Source organism: Limulus polyphemus, unplaced genomic scaffold, assembly GCF_000517525.1.
Source record: "Limulus polyphemus unplaced genomic scaffold, Limulus_polyphemus-2.1.2 Scaffold56, whole genome shotgun sequence".
NCBI lineage: Eukaryota > Metazoa > Arthropoda > Merostomata > Xiphosura > Limulidae > Limulus > Limulus polyphemus.
Window position 1 is genome coordinate 888251 of NW_013665666.1, and position 17126 is coordinate 905376.

The 17126-nt window shown below is 31.6% G+C and overlaps 1 protein-coding gene across 3 annotated transcripts in view; it reads left to right on the forward strand.

The window, feature by feature from the left end:
* LOC106463975 (sarcoplasmic calcium-binding protein 1-like) overlaps window positions 1–17126 on the forward strand; it is a 62258-nt gene that overhangs the window by 37159 nt on the left and 7973 nt on the right. The window contains exons 3-4 of one of the 3 annotated variants that reach the window (XM_022391871.1): window positions 12865–12942; window positions 13590–13712. In XM_022391871.1, coding sequence (XP_022247579.1) covers window positions 13658–13712 — 55 coding nt within the window. In that variant the 5' untranslated portion in view covers window positions 12865–12942; window positions 13590–13657. Of the gene's footprint in view, window positions 1–12864; window positions 12943–13117; window positions 13184–13461; window positions 13713–17126 lie in introns of those variants that run through there. The other 2 variants (XM_013924087.2, XM_013924080.1) reach the window with 2 other exon arrangements.

The window sequence follows — 17126 nt, forward strand, 5'->3', positions numbered from 1 at the left end:
TAAATTAGGGACGGCTAGCGCAGATAGCCCTCGTGTAGCTTTGCGCGAAATTCCAAAACAAACAAAACAAACAATCCAATTGATTTCTGTTAGTGAGCGAAATGAAAGTTGAAAGGTTAAATTAAAATCTTTTAGTGTTTATTCTACATTTACACCTTTTTAAATGTAATTACGTAGAGCTTTATGAAACTTCCTAATCTATTTTGAATATTTCCTTTAAGTTTAAAATTTGAGCGAAATATTTAGTACAGCATTTTAAGGGTTTAAACATTTATCGGTGTAAGTTATTAGTTTTAGGATGATACACGTTTGTTTGAAGTGTTTTTGATAATTATTAAAAGTATGTTTATTGTAGTAATCTTAGTTGCTTCTAGAGCTAGTTAGTTTGTAGATTTTTACCATTCCATAGTAATAAACTGACTAAAGAGAAACCGCTTTTTACACAAGAGATTATAGTTTAAGTTTTATTCTTTGTCCTACTTCTTACAGTAATTTTTACTGTTAGTTTACTTATACATATATATATATATATATGATGTAAACATAAACATTATTATCCAGCGTTTTAGTCTTGTGTTATGTATATATGGATATATATATATATGCTGCAACCAGTTTTTTGCAGCCAAAGAATATTTGAATACTGCCCACTTTTACAGTTCATTTAAGATTTTTCATCAAAATTTAGAAATATATCAGTTCACGTAAGAAAGTAAAACCTATATTTTGGGAAGCAGATGACTGCAGATTCGAGATATATCATCAGCTCAGCATGGTCGATAATATGGACTGCTATCAGACAGAGTTAAATGAGCTTTAGGTATGAGAATCGATTCCGTGTGGTTTTAGTTGTGCACCCGCTTCTCGTCCCTTTCATTACCTTAAGGTATAGTTGGTTACACTGGGTGAATTTATGTGATCTCTAACCAGCAGAGATAAGTTGATCAAAATATATTTGCCTCATAAGGGCTGATATGATTATTATTTTACTTTTATACATAATGCAAAATATTAGGTTTGAAAACACTAATTGCATTTTACACTTCAAAAAACGAAATCAAAACACTTATAATATTCCTAGACATGATGAAATCCGTTTGAAACAACGACTTCTTTATATTCAGTTTGTAACTTTATTAATTTAAGTTTTGTTTGAGATACAAAAATACATACTTATCATAATGCGTATGCTTTCACCCGAATTAACAACCGTATTCAACGTCAAAAAGTCTTTACACTAATAGTAAGTATAAATAGAAGCGGATGGAACAAGCACCATATTTCGATGGAAGGGACGTTAATGAATATGGAAGGATAGATCAAATTCCATATTTCGATGGAAGAGATGGTTAATTAATACAAACAGCAGGTATTAAAATAAGTATAAGGGAACGTAGAAAACAATAACGCTCAGTTTTTTTATAGGTTCATTCCATACATAAGTAGGTGAACTTGCGGATTTTATGTAAGATTATTCAAATTTCTATGTATAAAACTATATCTGAATTCATATCCAAATATTTAAAAAATGTTCTCAAGGCATACCTCAGCTGTTTAATCAAATAATAATAATTAAATCCCTGAAAACTAGTTTGGACAACACAATTGAATAGTTGAATAGTTTCTGGATGCTTTAACTAAATAAGAGCAAATAATTTTATCTGACTTTAGTTTTTTCTTTTTTGTACTGCATTTTCAGGAGTTTTATCTTGTTGTATAGTAAATATTTCACAGGCGAAGTGACCGACAAAACATGGAACTCAAATGATTTCATTGGTGACGTTTAGACTGGTGACATAAATGGACTTGAAACTGAATATATAATGTACAGGTTCCAAGAAACTTGGAGAACAGATTAGAGCTTAATTACAAAACGAAAAATGACATGAAGAACGACGTTACCTCTTGTCACTAAAACCTTTAGACGAACAAGGAAGAATAGGCCAAATTCCATATTTCGATAGGAGGTTTTAAAACAAGTTTATGGAATAAAAACATAGACTATAAGTATTTTTCGCAGCTTCATTACATGCATGAATACGTGAACTTGCGAGCTTTATACAAGCCTTTACATATTTCTATGTATCAAACTATATTTAATTTTCTATCCAAATATCTAAAAAATATTCTGAAGTCTTACATCAGTTGTTTAATCCTATAATAATAATTAAACCCATGAAAACTAATTTAGAACACCACAACTGAACAATTTAATGTAAAAAAGTGACACTTTAACTAAAGCAGAACTAATAATTTTACCTGAATTTAGTTTGGTATTTTTTTCGCTGTATTGATATTTTTCAGGAGTTTGTTATATAGGTAGAGTATTAATTATTGTAGTAGTATTTGTCATAGTAGATAGTCATTGAATAAATAACACACACTCAAGAAGCAGGTTTTGTTATATAAGATTATTCTATTTATGCAATAAATAAATAAATTATTTAGATATAAACTCTAGCTCTCATGTAAGCTTCATCTCATCTAAATAATATTTTTTATATGAGATGCTAGATTTACGGAGAAAACAAAATAGTCTTCATGCCTCAAATGTCATAGTTAATTTAAAAAATGCATTTAAATTCATTCCTAATTGTCAGGTGGCGCCATCGCGTGAGTTTCGCGGTTTATTTTTTCTAGGATGTTCCAGATATGATAAAAATAAAATAAATTACATATAAACGTTATTTAAATCTATGTAAAGGTGTGATCTTCCTTATAAATATGATTTCGTTCATCGAATTGTTCTCAATCTATGGATGTGAGTTTTTTTTTATTTCTTTACGGTTTGAAGGCACCGATCGCTTTTATTTCGTTGTGTTCATTTTCTGATTCTTAGCAATGCATATATTAATAGTGTGCTTATTCTTCACAACAGTTATATTTCAACGAAGTGCACTCGATTTTCGCAATACATACAAATAAGTAGGTTATTCACACTATGCATTCCATGGCTTTGTTAATTACACGTACAGCAAGTACACTAAAAATATTTGTTTGTTCTTACTGTGACTTTTCTGTTTTGTTAGAGCATGTTTATTTTCATATTATTAACGCTGCATTCAGTAATTTTAACAGTACACCTATTTTAAATCTACCAATCATAACATTATTAATTCTTCACACCGAGATCTGCTGATTAAGTTTTTTTTTCACTTCTAACTAAGAAAATGTGTCTTTTACTCATTTTTCACTCAATGTATTGTATGATTTGACTTTTAAATTTTCGCATTATATTTATTTACTTTTATACGATATCCTTTGTTGTAGAGTAATTTCATGGAGGATAGACCTGAAACTCAATATAAATGAACAGAATATGGTATAATAGAAGACAGAAGATTGCCAAAAGGATATTCTTAAGTTTCATAGACTCTTGGACAATGTAATTATATTTAATTACGACACGAAAAACCAACTAGAGGAACCAATGAGGAGACAGTATAGAGTGGAAAAACCAATCGAGAGGACAGTGCCCAGATCCTTGTTTGTGAAAATCTTAAATAAAGCAAATAATGAAAAAGTACTGAATTTTGAAATATAACCACGACCTAAACTGTATGAAGGAATAGTTTTCCCATTGTCATGTCATCTCTTTTCCCTTCTTTTGTCTTACGTAATCCTTTTACCGAATAAAAATGAATTCCTGCTACCAAACCAAACTTTTAACAGCTGATCACAATTATACAAACATATAATCTTAGGTTAACGCATAACACAAAAAAAGAAACACTTAAACCGCAAATATAAAATAAATACCAAAGCGGTATGTTGTTTATGTCTGTTATTAAACACAATTAAATCTATAATTTAGATCATTATATAATAATGTGCTAAAACAATAGCAGATACAACACATAAATTGATATAACCATTGAAACAATAATAGCCACAAGTTATAATAGCAACTTCAATAAAACTCTTGAAGTATACAGAAAATAAGAACAATAATTACAATGTCAAACTTAACCATGCTGAATGTAATTAGAACTAAAACCACAGCAAATGTAAGTTAAAGTGAAATCAGTGTATTCTCAAAAGTCAAAATCAGTTCAGATACTCATGCAAAGCAGAAAGAACTATTTTTTAAATGAACTTAGTTCATAGCAGGTCAACATACAGCTCTTTAAAACTGATGAAATTATAAGTTGTATATGTAAGATAGACGTTAAATCAAAACACTGTCAGACACTAAACACAAACAATGGCTCTGTATTAGAATATGTTTAATAAAAAATTAACATTATAAATAAATATATGAAAATGGGAGTCAAAACAAAGAAACTACACACGTTTACATCATATGAGAGGTGGAGATTCTCCAGATTAATGGTTGATCATTGACTTTCTGTTGGCATTCACCACCCACTATGTTCAGCTTTTATTAGGTCTCTTCAGATCAAGATAAGCTCACCCTTCATGGGACAATTTGTTTTCTCAGCTGTAGACATTCCCTGTACACCCTCTCCCTGTTGCTTGGTAGAATTGTCTCTCTCCAGTGCGCGGCCATATTCTGGAAGTAGTGGCTCAGTACATTCTTTAGTCACGCACTCCACAAATTAATATTGTTTGGCAACTGACTCGGTTGTAGGCAGGTTCAGCAAAGTCTCTACATCTGCTACTGGGCCTTGTTGTTGAGTGCCATTAGTTGAGAAAGGTATTGGTCTTGCCTGATCCCTTATAGTCCACACAGCACCGGACTTTGGTGGTGGATGATATGAGTCTTTCTCCAAAGGTTTACATAAAAATAATGCGTCCTTGATGTACATCTCTGCTACTATGTCAATGATATCTTCTGTATTGCATCTGGAACATTGCAACTCTAGTATTTTCCAAGAAAAATTAAAAACCAAACTTATAAAAAATGACATCATTCATACATATTTGACATCCTAGCAGCAAGAATAGACCTCGAGGTGAGTAAGTAATCAACATAACTCTACACATTCAATTGTAACTCCACGATAACTTGAATATACGTGCCAAAGCAAACCAAGCTCACATCAAGTGAGCCAACTGCGTAGCCCTGATCACTAATAGTAAAGCACAATTATCTAGAATTGTAGCATTGAGCCACACATTTGTGTTGATTCTTGGAAACATCAACAACTATACAACCTACCATCTGCTCTAACTCCTGACTAGTATAAGCACAAGAATGGTTTAAATTATTTCCTCCCTGCTCTAACTCCTGACTAGTATAAGCACAAGAATTGTTTGAGTTATTTCCTCCATGCTCTAACTCCTGACTAGTATAAGCACAAGAATGCTTTGAACTATTTCCACAATGCTCTAACTCTTGACTAGTATTAGCACAAGAATGGTTTGAGTTATTTCCTCCATGCTCTAACTCCTGACTAGTATAAGTAAGAATGGTTTTTAACTATTTCCTCCATGCTCTCGCTCCTGACTAGTATAAGCACAAGAGTTATTTGAATTATTTCTTCCCTGCCCTAACTCCTGACTAGTATAAGCACAAGAATGGTTTGAGTTATTTCCTCCATGCTCTAACTCCTGACTAGTATAAGTAAGAATGGTTTAAACTATTTCCTCCATGCTCTCGCTCCTGACTAGTATTAGCACAAGAATGGTTTGAGTTATTTCCTCCATGCTCTAACTCCTGACTAGTATTAGTACAAGAATGGTTTGAACTATTTCATCTCTGCACATTTCCAACGTAATTTGTTTTTGAACAAGACAACGAAAGATATTACTTGAATACCTAATGTCAGGATGTCAGCAATGAAACTGTTTACAAAGTATGGTTAAGAGAGAGAACATTGTGAAAGAAGTTACTTTGTTTGGTTGTTTGTTTTAAAGCAAAGTCATATTGAGCCATCTGCTGTGGCCACTGCTGAAAATCGAACCCCGGATTTTAGCGTTGTAAGTCTGTAGACTTACCGCTGTCCTACCGGGGGACAAAAATACTTTAAGCTCAGAATTTAAGTAAATAGTAATTATATAGTTAAGTACAAGAATAACATGAAAGTTATCTGGTGGGTCATTGGTAAATTTATGGCCTTACAATGCTAAAGTATTGGAGTTGATTTCCCGTGAAGGTGTGTAGGTTTAAATAAATGACGAACAACAACAAAAAAAAACCTTTAAAATAAAATACTCTAAAGAGCTGAATGATTTCAAGTTCCATAAGAAAGATATTCCCATTTTTACTTTTATAAAGCTTTCCTCAAAAATACAGTAATGGAAATAATTATGAAAACACACAAGTGATAAACATACGAGAGTCACAGACAACGAATAATAGAAACTAGATGGTGAATTGATTAATGGTACAAAACTCTATCACAAAATATACAAAAGAAAAGTGGATAAACTCTAAAATGCTTCAATAGTTTGTTTATTGGCTCTTTGCTTTACACGGGGCAATGCTCTGTGTGGAATATTTTTCTAAACTTCCTTTATTATGCGCTACAGTTCACCAAATTTCGACATAATATCGGGACTTTGTGTAGACCAAGCCATGGTTATGAATGCTCCTTCATCCTCTTTACCATCAATATATTGTTTCATCACATTTTCGTGTTCAGGGTAGCATAACATTTATGTATATCATTGACACTGTTGACTGACATGCAGCCCCAAACTTGTACTTCACTGTAGGTGTTGTGCATTGACTATGATAACTTTCTCCTTTCCACCATTGAACAAACTATTGATGATTGGTACTGACAAATTAGTACTTTGATTAATCTGTAGAGAACATACATCACCAACTTTGCTCATTTCGTTTGTGTTCTTATGCTCATTTCAACTTTATAGATTGGTTATCTCTCTTCAGTAGCTTTTTGTGAGCCACTACATGACCATGTTTATTTGTACTTTACTGTGTTCGAGGTAACTTTCACATCGGTTATTGGTTATATCTGTACTCTACCGCCATCTATCTCGTAATGAACGTACCTTGACATACTTAGCATCCCTTTTGGAAATTTTGTGCTTATTACTTCGACAGCTTCTATTATGAACAGTTATAGTTTTCATACAAGTTCAAAAGAAACGTGAACTTTCGCCTCAATCTGGTGCATGGAGTAGCCTTTACCAGCCAAAACTATAATTTCTACTCGTTTGTCAAATTATATTTCTCTCCTGGGAGCCATAAGCGGCTTCACCACACTACTACTGGGAATAGTATAGCTATCTGTGTTTTTATAGGCATTACGTTCGTGTGACACTTTCTGAATGGTTGGATTATAACTATTCGCAGTATAAATTACCAATAATAGACTTTACTTTGGCGAGGTTCATTTTCACACGACAAGGGGATGGCATTCTCATATCATTTGTTTTTTAAACCATTTTTTCTCACCGTTTCTATATATATTTGTAAAGAAATCAATTATTATATATTAAAAAAACAGCTTCAAAAACAGTTCTGGCCAATAGTTCAAAAATAAATACAAAATATACGTATAGATATAATGTTTAATTCTGGACTTTAATAAACATACTTTTGATCTTTAAAACATATTCACAAGAGAAAATTGTTTTGCACGTTTAGTTGCTAGTTACTATGGAGAATAACATCTTTTACGAAAACGTCTTACGAAACTCTGCAAATCAGATTAAGAATTGCATACTTTTTCTTAACTAAATCGTTTTAGTTAGTACATATAACATGTAGATTTATAAAAAATCCAAATGGCGTTGACATTTTCTACCAAACATCTTGTTTTCTTCAAGCACTATAGAAGTGTATTTAATCAAATTATAGCGTAACATAACTGAATAATAACGAACATTCATATAAGTTGAAGATTTTTCAAACTTTAAAGACATGCACACAATATATATATGAATAAAATAAGCAGTCGTAGCTATGTTTATATTAAACCTAAGCAGCCAGGCCAGAGACCTATATGGTTGGGGTATGGCATCTCAAATTTAAAATTGCTAATAAGAAGGAACTAAACTGACTATGCGACCACTGTCAACAGTTATAATGGCTCCTACAGTTGAAAGTACGGAGCGTATTCAGCGTTATATTGCGTCTCGAACCTTGGATATTCTGAATCATTGCCAGGCACGCTAATCACTATAGACCATGCCGGCCTTGTTATGTTGTTCTCCTTGTTAATTTTATCGCTTATTTATCTAATTTTATTTAACGTATATAAATATAATAGTTTGTATCTAATTTTATTTAACATATATAAACATAATAGTTTTATATCTAATTTTATTTAACATATATAAACATAATAGTTTGTATCTAATTTTATTTAACATATGTAAACATAATAGTTTTATATTTAATTTTATTTAACATATATAAACATAATAGTTTGTATCTAATTTTATTTAACATATATAAACAAAATAGTTTTATATCTAATTTTATTTAACATATGTAAACATAATAGTTTTATATCTAATTTTATTTAACATATATAAACATAATAGTTTGTATCTAATTTTATTCAACATATATAAACATAATAGTTTTATATCTAATTTTATTTACCATATATATAAGCATAATAGCTTTATATCTAATTTTATTTAACATATGTAAACATAATAGGTTCACATTTCAATAAGAGATAAAAACTAAAAATATCATTTTGCTTATAACAACCCCCTCTCTTCTAACTTGATAATCTCGAGTCGAATCCAAGATTGAACTGTTAGTGACAACAAAATACAATTTCTTACTATTATAAAATACTGTGGTTTTATTAATGTTAGAATGCTGTAACCGACAAAGTATGTTTTCCTTGCCCCCCCCCAGTGGCACAGCGGTATGTCTGCGGACTTACAACGCTAGAAACCGGGTTTCGATACCCGTGGTGGGCAGAGCACAGATAGCCCATTGTGTAGCTTTGTGCATAAATTCAAACAAACAAACGAACAAATGTTTTCCTTGCATTCCGAATAGCACGACATAGTAAGTCTAAATCGTATTAGGTCAAGGTTTTGAGAGTGGCTGTAAATCTTTAACTAGTAGCAGAAAAAAGTTTGATTTATTTTGATGAGAACAATAAGAAGACAAACATTGAACTATGAGGTCCACTAGTTCGTGCTTCATAACTCTAGAAAGTGTCCATATTTTCTGCACATCTCTATTTTAATTCCAGTTGAATATTGATTAACAACTTATTTTGTATTATTAAAGTCCAAATTGGTCAAAGTGTTTTTATTTCAAATTATGAGAAAAAGATTATAACAATGTAAATCTGGAATAAACTCGATATCATATAATTCCCATACAACATAAAATTCAACAAAACAAAACCAGTGTCCAGTTTCATAACACAAGGGTGGCCAACAGACGTCCCGTAAGTCGTATAGGAAGTACTTCGGTTGTTGCAACGTGACTTTTTAAAAGCTTCTAATTTCTACAAATATGTTTTAGAAATAAGTCTAAGTCGTATTAGGCCAAGGTTTTTAAGAGTTGCTGTAAACCTGTAATTAGCGGAACAAAGTCTGATTTACTTTCATGAGAATTTACTTGATATTTCATTCTTTCGGAACAGGATTGATTGTATCTTCAGATGAAATACGTTCTTATATGCTTAATAACTGAAATTGTATATACTCGAATATTCAGTTCAAGGTAACGTGTAAGTTGAGAAGTTTAGGTAACATAAGTGCTTTGGCATGTATTATTAGGTAAAACTAGAGCCTTTATTTAGAAAAAATCAAATACATATTATTCCTGTTATATGTAAGAACGTTATGGAAACTAACAAGTTATGGTATATGTGTATAAATATGTAGTTTTTAAAAATATTTTAGCTTGACTGAGATCAAATTTCAAAAACATATTTTTAAAAGTTTGCTTTAGGAGTGGAGTGAAAATATCAGTGCGGTATATGTCTTTGTATTATTACAAAAGAACCAAGCAAGTACATTTAAAAACAAAATAAATACAATGTATCAAAGATCAGAAACAAAAATCGTTGTTTCGTCTTTATTCTTCACATTAATATCTTAAGGTTTCCACACACAAGCATGATATTATATTTCATGTAAATACAGGATTGTTTTGTGACTTTGTTTCAAGAAAAACAGCTAACGTTCTTAATTAGTCTTTATCTCATTTTTTACCTTAGATTCTCTAATGAAAACTGTCTTATTTTTTGCTCACATACCTAAATCCCACTATAGATGAAATATTGTGGGTTGTTTATAACCAAGGACTAGCTTGGGGTTATAGAGTCACGCGCAAGGTAGATTTATATTTGAACAACTTATAATACTAACTAGTCTGGTTGTCATTCCCTGAAAATAGAGCAACGCGTAAAAACGTGTACTAGTAAGGTTTCTTCGCTGAAATGAATCACGCATGTTCTGTTCAAGATTTTGTGTCCAGTTGGCATGCTAGAAGTTTCTTTTCTACACTCAAATAAATATTGTATACTAGAAGGACGAAGAAAATTGAAATCGCCCTCTAACAGAAGTCGCATATTTGGTCCATTGAGATTTCTTTTCGAAGGTCCAACCAGGGAGATTAAAACTAATCACAAAGTTTCGGTTGAAAAGCATCCGAATGGGCAATATTATCAAGCGGGTGACAGTAGAGTTTGATGTTCCCGTCTTAATACAGACTATAATTACTATAAGCTACATATTTATCAATGCTTCAGTATGAGAGAAACTCCATCCAGCTCTTTCTTGAAAGTTTTAGAAGAGTGGTTCACTTATTCCTGGTAGAGAAGCGAGGATAAGAAAAACCATAACATCCAGCATTAAGCAGAAAGACATCCTTCGCATGGTAATGCAAGAACTATTAGAAAACATTCTCAAACTGATAAATTCAACAAGAATCGAAACTTCAAAAATCTCGATAAAAACAAACTGAGTGTTCAGCCTTTGACTTCAAATATCTCGATAAAAACAAACTGAGTGTTCAGCCTTTGACTTCAAAGATTTCGAGAAAGACAAACTGAGTGTTCAGCCTTTGACTTCAAAGATTTCGAGAAAGGCAAACTGAATGTTCAGCCTTTGACTTCAAAGATCTCGAGAAAGACAAACTGAATGTTCAGCCTTTGACTTCAAATATCTCGAGAAAGACAAACTGAATGTTCAGCCTTTGACTTCAAAGATCTCGAGAAAGACAAACTGAATGCTCAGCCTTTGACTTCAAAGAACTCGAGAAAGATAAACTGAATGCTCAGCCTTTGACTTCAAAGATCTCGAGAAAGACAAACTGAATGCTCAACGTTTGACTTCAAAGATCTCGAGAAAGACAAACTGAATGCTCAGCCTTTGACTTCAAAATGAACAGTCTCAATTATGATGATATGTGCTTGCCTAAGAATCCAAACAAACAGAAATGTGTTGTTCAGTGCAGGATTGTGAAGTTGATTTATTTGTTTCACTTAATTTTGCTCAAAGCTACTCGAAGGCTATCTACACTAGTCATTCCTAACTTTCAAGATATATGTAGACTAGCGGGAGGGTAAATAGTCAAAACATCCCACCGTTTTTGGGCTACTCTAATCAAATAGTGGGATGTGACCGTTACTCTTGTAATACACCCACGCATTCAAAAAAGGATCGTGATTTTTTTAATTTTAATGTGGCGGCAGTGTAGTGCGAACCATAGAACCTCAGATACACAATTTGGAACGTTAACCACTAGGACGCACTCAGCCCTATGATGGTAAAATAGCATATACTAGAAGTCTGCGATGAAAGAGCAGATGACTTGGCATCAATATTGCAAACGAGGCAGTGCTGGCAGCCTTCTTTTTCTCGTTTCTCTTCTGCATCTCCTGCTTCCAGCTTTCCTCATAAAAAAAATGCTTGTTTCCTACTCATTGCTTTGGATTCCATTTCAACTACCGATAAACATTCCATTGGAAATGCCTTGTGGCGCGTGAAGTAATTAATGCAAGCTGGAGCACGAATTTAAGCTAATCACACGTTCGTTTCTTACAGTTGAAATAATTTTACTGACAATTCCTCTTAATTTTAATTTATTTTTCTGGCAAAACGAAAACTCTCCCTAACATGGCACTCCGAAGTACAAGTTTCCAGACCAAAACAAGCAGCAGTCATCGTAGAGAACGTGGTACACATAAACCATGCTTTATAACTATAGTGATTATAGTATTTTAGCAAGTGTTCTCTATCACCATGTACAGACGTCTATCACTTCATACTATGTAATTTGCTTGGATACACCTACATAAATATTCAAATTTCTCCTGGTAACGTCATTAAAATGTAGAGATTAATGTTTTTATTCCGTTTTCTTTTTACCACAACAACAGTTTATCGATACATAACTATTTGCAACCAAATGTTTTAAAATAGCAAAGAAAAAAAATCAACCATACCAACTGGACACCCGTCAGAATCTTGACTGGGGTTCAAAAGGGAAGCCATTACAGCAAAATAAACAAATATGAACTATATGATATTAATAATCAATAAAATTCACAATCACAAATATTTATATATCTTTATATCTATGACAATTATGATAACTTTTTATTTTACTTTGTTTTTGTGACCTGTTTTAACAATACTTGGTATAGCAAGGTGTAATTTTTTTTAGTTACAGCGGTATGTATAACGTTTCAATATCCGTGGTGGGCAGAGCACAGATAGCCCAATGTGTAGCTTTGTGCTTAATTACAAACAAACTAAGTTTTATATTAATTATGCTATATTAATAGGATAAAGCATAATATTATAGACAAAAATCGAGTTATATCTTTAAGGTTCCTAATTTTTCTGGAGCTATGTTACCTCTCATTATACTTGAGTGCGTTTAGAAATAGTTTTTTTTATTGCTTTCGTCCGATATGCTTATCTATAGGGAACAAGACAACTGATAACCCATTTCCTCAAATCTGTATGCCAAAGAAACTAATAATTGCTTATTGTTTATAGGAAACTCGATCATCTGCCAAGGTGACCTTGATTTTTTCCTTATCCAATGTGAACACAGTCACTCTCAATGGTTCTCACGTGAGTTAGTCGACTGTCCTCTACTAGTAATCGTTTAAAGTTACTGCTGGAGTTTTCAAGACAATAGATTCAGTATCAAGTAACTTTATGTTAATGTGAAAACTAGTTTCTCAAGATTCGTTGATATCGCATAAGAAGAGCTATAAAACGAAACGATAGAATCAAGGATCAGGTTATGCTAGAGGTAACGTTAAGTCTGTGGTGATAGTGTCTTCCTGTTCTTCAGTACATAATCCAAAATGTATGACTATGACAGTCCTACTTAGTTTTTGTGTTAGCAATTAAGAGTTATTTAGAATATTAAGAACACTTACAGAACATACTTTATATGAAATGCACCTAATAGATTCTTAATGAGTTTAAAACATAAGTGTCGTTCAAGTGAAGATTTCCTTTTTGTTGAAAGATTGAGAATAATAGTATTATCTGTTTTAATTGAGCCTGATTAAGATAGAATTAGATTAACCTATTCATACTCAATAAATATAATCTAATATATAAGTAGGTTTCTAGCTATGAACATTTTATTCTTGAGAAATATATATTCTAAAAGAGTTAGTCTCTCTCAGTATATATACATAATTTAACTTAATTTTAAATTGTAATTTAAAGAGGTTAATTCAAATCTTTCTTTCATATGTTTCCAGTTATTCCATATAACCCGTTTTCTGAAGCAACTACAGCTCTGTCGAAGTTCTGAAGAACACGGAATCAGATGGGTCGAGAAGATTATGAGCGTCGTTTGACCATTTTCTTCAGTGAAAAATTAGGTAAATATCTTACTTTTTTAAGGAATCTGTGCCATCTTAACTCTACTAAAATTAGGTAAATATCTTACTTTTTTAAGGAATCTGTGCCATCTTAACTCTACTAAAATTAGGTAAATATCTTACTTTTTTAAGGAATCTGTGCCATCTTAACTCTACTTTTTGGATATTGAATATGCGTATCAGTTAATTTTCTTTTGAATAATTCATATCCAGTTTCACAGTTTGTGTCATGATAATTTTGTTGGCGCAATGTTTTATAGACATAATTTAAACAATTCCAACACAAAGTAAAAGTAAATCACAATGTCATGTTTACAGAAGAAGATGTGATCCGTTAATTATAAATTTTGTGATTTATGCATTATTTGAGTTGTCAACTGCAACAAATTAATATTATATATATATATTCTTAAACTTTTATACTAAGCAAATCGATCACTGTAAATTGTATCAACAGAAATGGTCTTCTTATCTACAATTTTAGTGGGCTTTGTAATTTAACTACGTTAATTAAGTTAACGTTTTTAATTCTGTATATAAAGTAATAATGTTTAGGACTGTACACGATGAAAGCCTTGAACAGTTGCTGAATTCAATTACTTGTCCAATAAAATATTAAGGTTATTTGTTTATACCAATTAACTATTACCTTAAAATATATATTATACTAAATCTCGTTGTATTATTCACGGTTCTTTAATTTTATCAAAAACTTAAAGTGTTTTCGTTTTAAAATACATTAAAACAGTAATCATTTATATTGAAATTTATGTCTTAGTTTTTGCTTAAAGTGAAAAAGTAATATTGTTTACAGACAGACTCAGTTCATGTAATACTCCATTTCATGCATGCTTCTCTGTTCTCAGTTAATAGATGAGTCAATTTGTAAACGTTCTTTCACTAAATACGAACATAGTTGAACTGGATTTAGCACTTATAAATAGTATTTTTTTCAGCTTGAATGAATGATTGTTTTAAATGATTCAGTCTTGAAATTACTTTCCTGGTAACACACATTGAATCATCCAATAAAGTATTAGATTAATAGAAACATTTTTTTTTATTGGTAGTGAAACAAAAGAGCAAACATGTCTACTGCGTGTGTATCTTCAATGTAATAATTACGTTATTAGCGACTTAGCATACTTGAATGCATGTAGTCACGTGAAAATATCTAAAACGCCAGTCTTATTGTCTTCTAACTAATGCAATATTTCAAAGAGATCGGGTTACTTGATCTAGAAGGACTTATTACGTAATATAGAAATTTGATGGTCTTCCTTGCAGATAAATCACACACATGAAAGGTAAAACAGCAGAACACTGGTTGGTATCAATTCCACGTGAAACGAGTATTGTTTACTCGTTGCCAAAATTTTAAATAGTAATTTCAATTCTGTAGAATTAAACCAGTGATAGTCAGAGATTGTTCCTATCGATGTTCGAAATGAATTGTTTGTACTCGTATAATTAAAAATAAACTAGTTATTTAAAGAAAGAAAACCTGAATATAGATATTAAACAAATAAACACTTTTCATTCTCAATTTAATACAGCTTACATATTTATAAGTTCGTATGTATATATTTTTCTAATTTTCGTATCAGGATTTCACGAGAAAATGTTCATTGTTTTATATATACTAAGAAATAGACGACCCTTCATGAAACTTTTACTTCAGCAGTAGATGCTACAACCGCATGAAATTACACAAAGTATTTCAGCTGACTCCTTTACTTCCGTGAGCACACACAAATAACACCTTAAATATATCATGCTGTTACACGCATGCTAAACTATTTTCACATATTTAGTTGTTGTTGGAATGCCACTGCTTCTGCTTCGCACAAAAGGGTATAACTTCTTTACCTTTTGGTAAAAATCATATAATATAGACTTTATTGTCAAGAAATTCTCTCATGTTTATTTAGTTTTAAAACACGGAATGGCATTGATTCTTTAATGTTCTGTAACACCTGACGAAGGATTATTCACCAGTCCAGAAACTTGTACACTTATATTTCTCATGTACGTCGTACATTAATAAGTTAACGACACTTCATAGTTTTCCTTCTGTTTTCTCTTTCTCCCATCGAGAGATGGGACGATAACACGGACGGTCAGGAATAAACGTTAATGATTTTTTTGTTGTTGAACACAAGTGGACTGTTTTTGCTGTGCCCACCACGGGTATCGAAACAAATTGGTAGCGTTATAAGCCCTCAGACTTCCCGCTGAGCCACGGGGAGGCATTAACTTTAGAAATTACTCCCTAACTCGGATCTAGCTCTAGAATTACGTAGGAATAAAGACAGCTTAGAAACCGAAAAGTAGACTACAATAAGTTATATTTTTTTTTTAATATTTTCCTACACTTGTGTCTCATGTAAATTTGTATAAAACTAAAAAAGCATTTCGATATAAAAAATATTATTGAACATTTTGCATTTATAAAAGCAATTTATTAAAAACCAAACCAACAGGTAAATGATTACTAAATTACTGAGAAAATTAAATACTTTTTAAACATTTAAACTGCAGCAAAAAAACTAATAAGTAGTAAAAATTTTGTATCATTGTGGTACATGCACGAACCATGTGCCATGTTTCTATTTTAACATACAAATAATCGAAATATTTCTTTTTTTCTAAATCTGCCAATGCTTTGCAAGCAGTTGTCCCACTTGATGGAATTTTAATACCGATATCCCTTGACTGACAAAAAAAAGATAAAAGTCATATTTTGTAAATAAAAAGCACATATTAATATAGATTATCCAGTCTTATCAAGGTTAGTTTTTTAAGCTGCAATGTAAAGATTATAACTATAGTTATGTAGATCAGCACCACACATTCTCTTCATAAAGTAATCGTTAGATCCTATAAGTGAAATGTACCGATCATCCTTTTTCCTTTTATGTCAAGAAAATTTCTAACCTTTACAAGGAATTATTTTAATTTTAATTAATGTATACAATTAATTAGTGATGTTGATACAATATTTATTTTCTCAGAAATTCAGAAATAATACGAACAACAGCTCAAAGATAAAAACATAGACAAAGTTATAGTGGTACAACCTGGATAATACAGATCCATAAAATAATATAAGACATCATAACGTTTTTTTTCTATGAAATGCGTTTAGTTGCTTATAAATCGACCTCCCTAGGCGACCGTTTGTTTCCTTTATACTGACATCCGGTTCTGGACGTAACGGAGATTACCTCAGACTACAATAGGCCTGTGTTAATAATTCAGCTTTGGTTAGTAGTGGTTTCAAAAGAATAATACGCAAGTTGCCATGGTTTCTTCATAAGCTAAAAAAAAAGAGTAGGAATGATTTTATGTACCTCTATATTTGTTTGTTTCATATATATTTTGTCCCCGAGTTGGACTAGAGGGAAGTAAGCT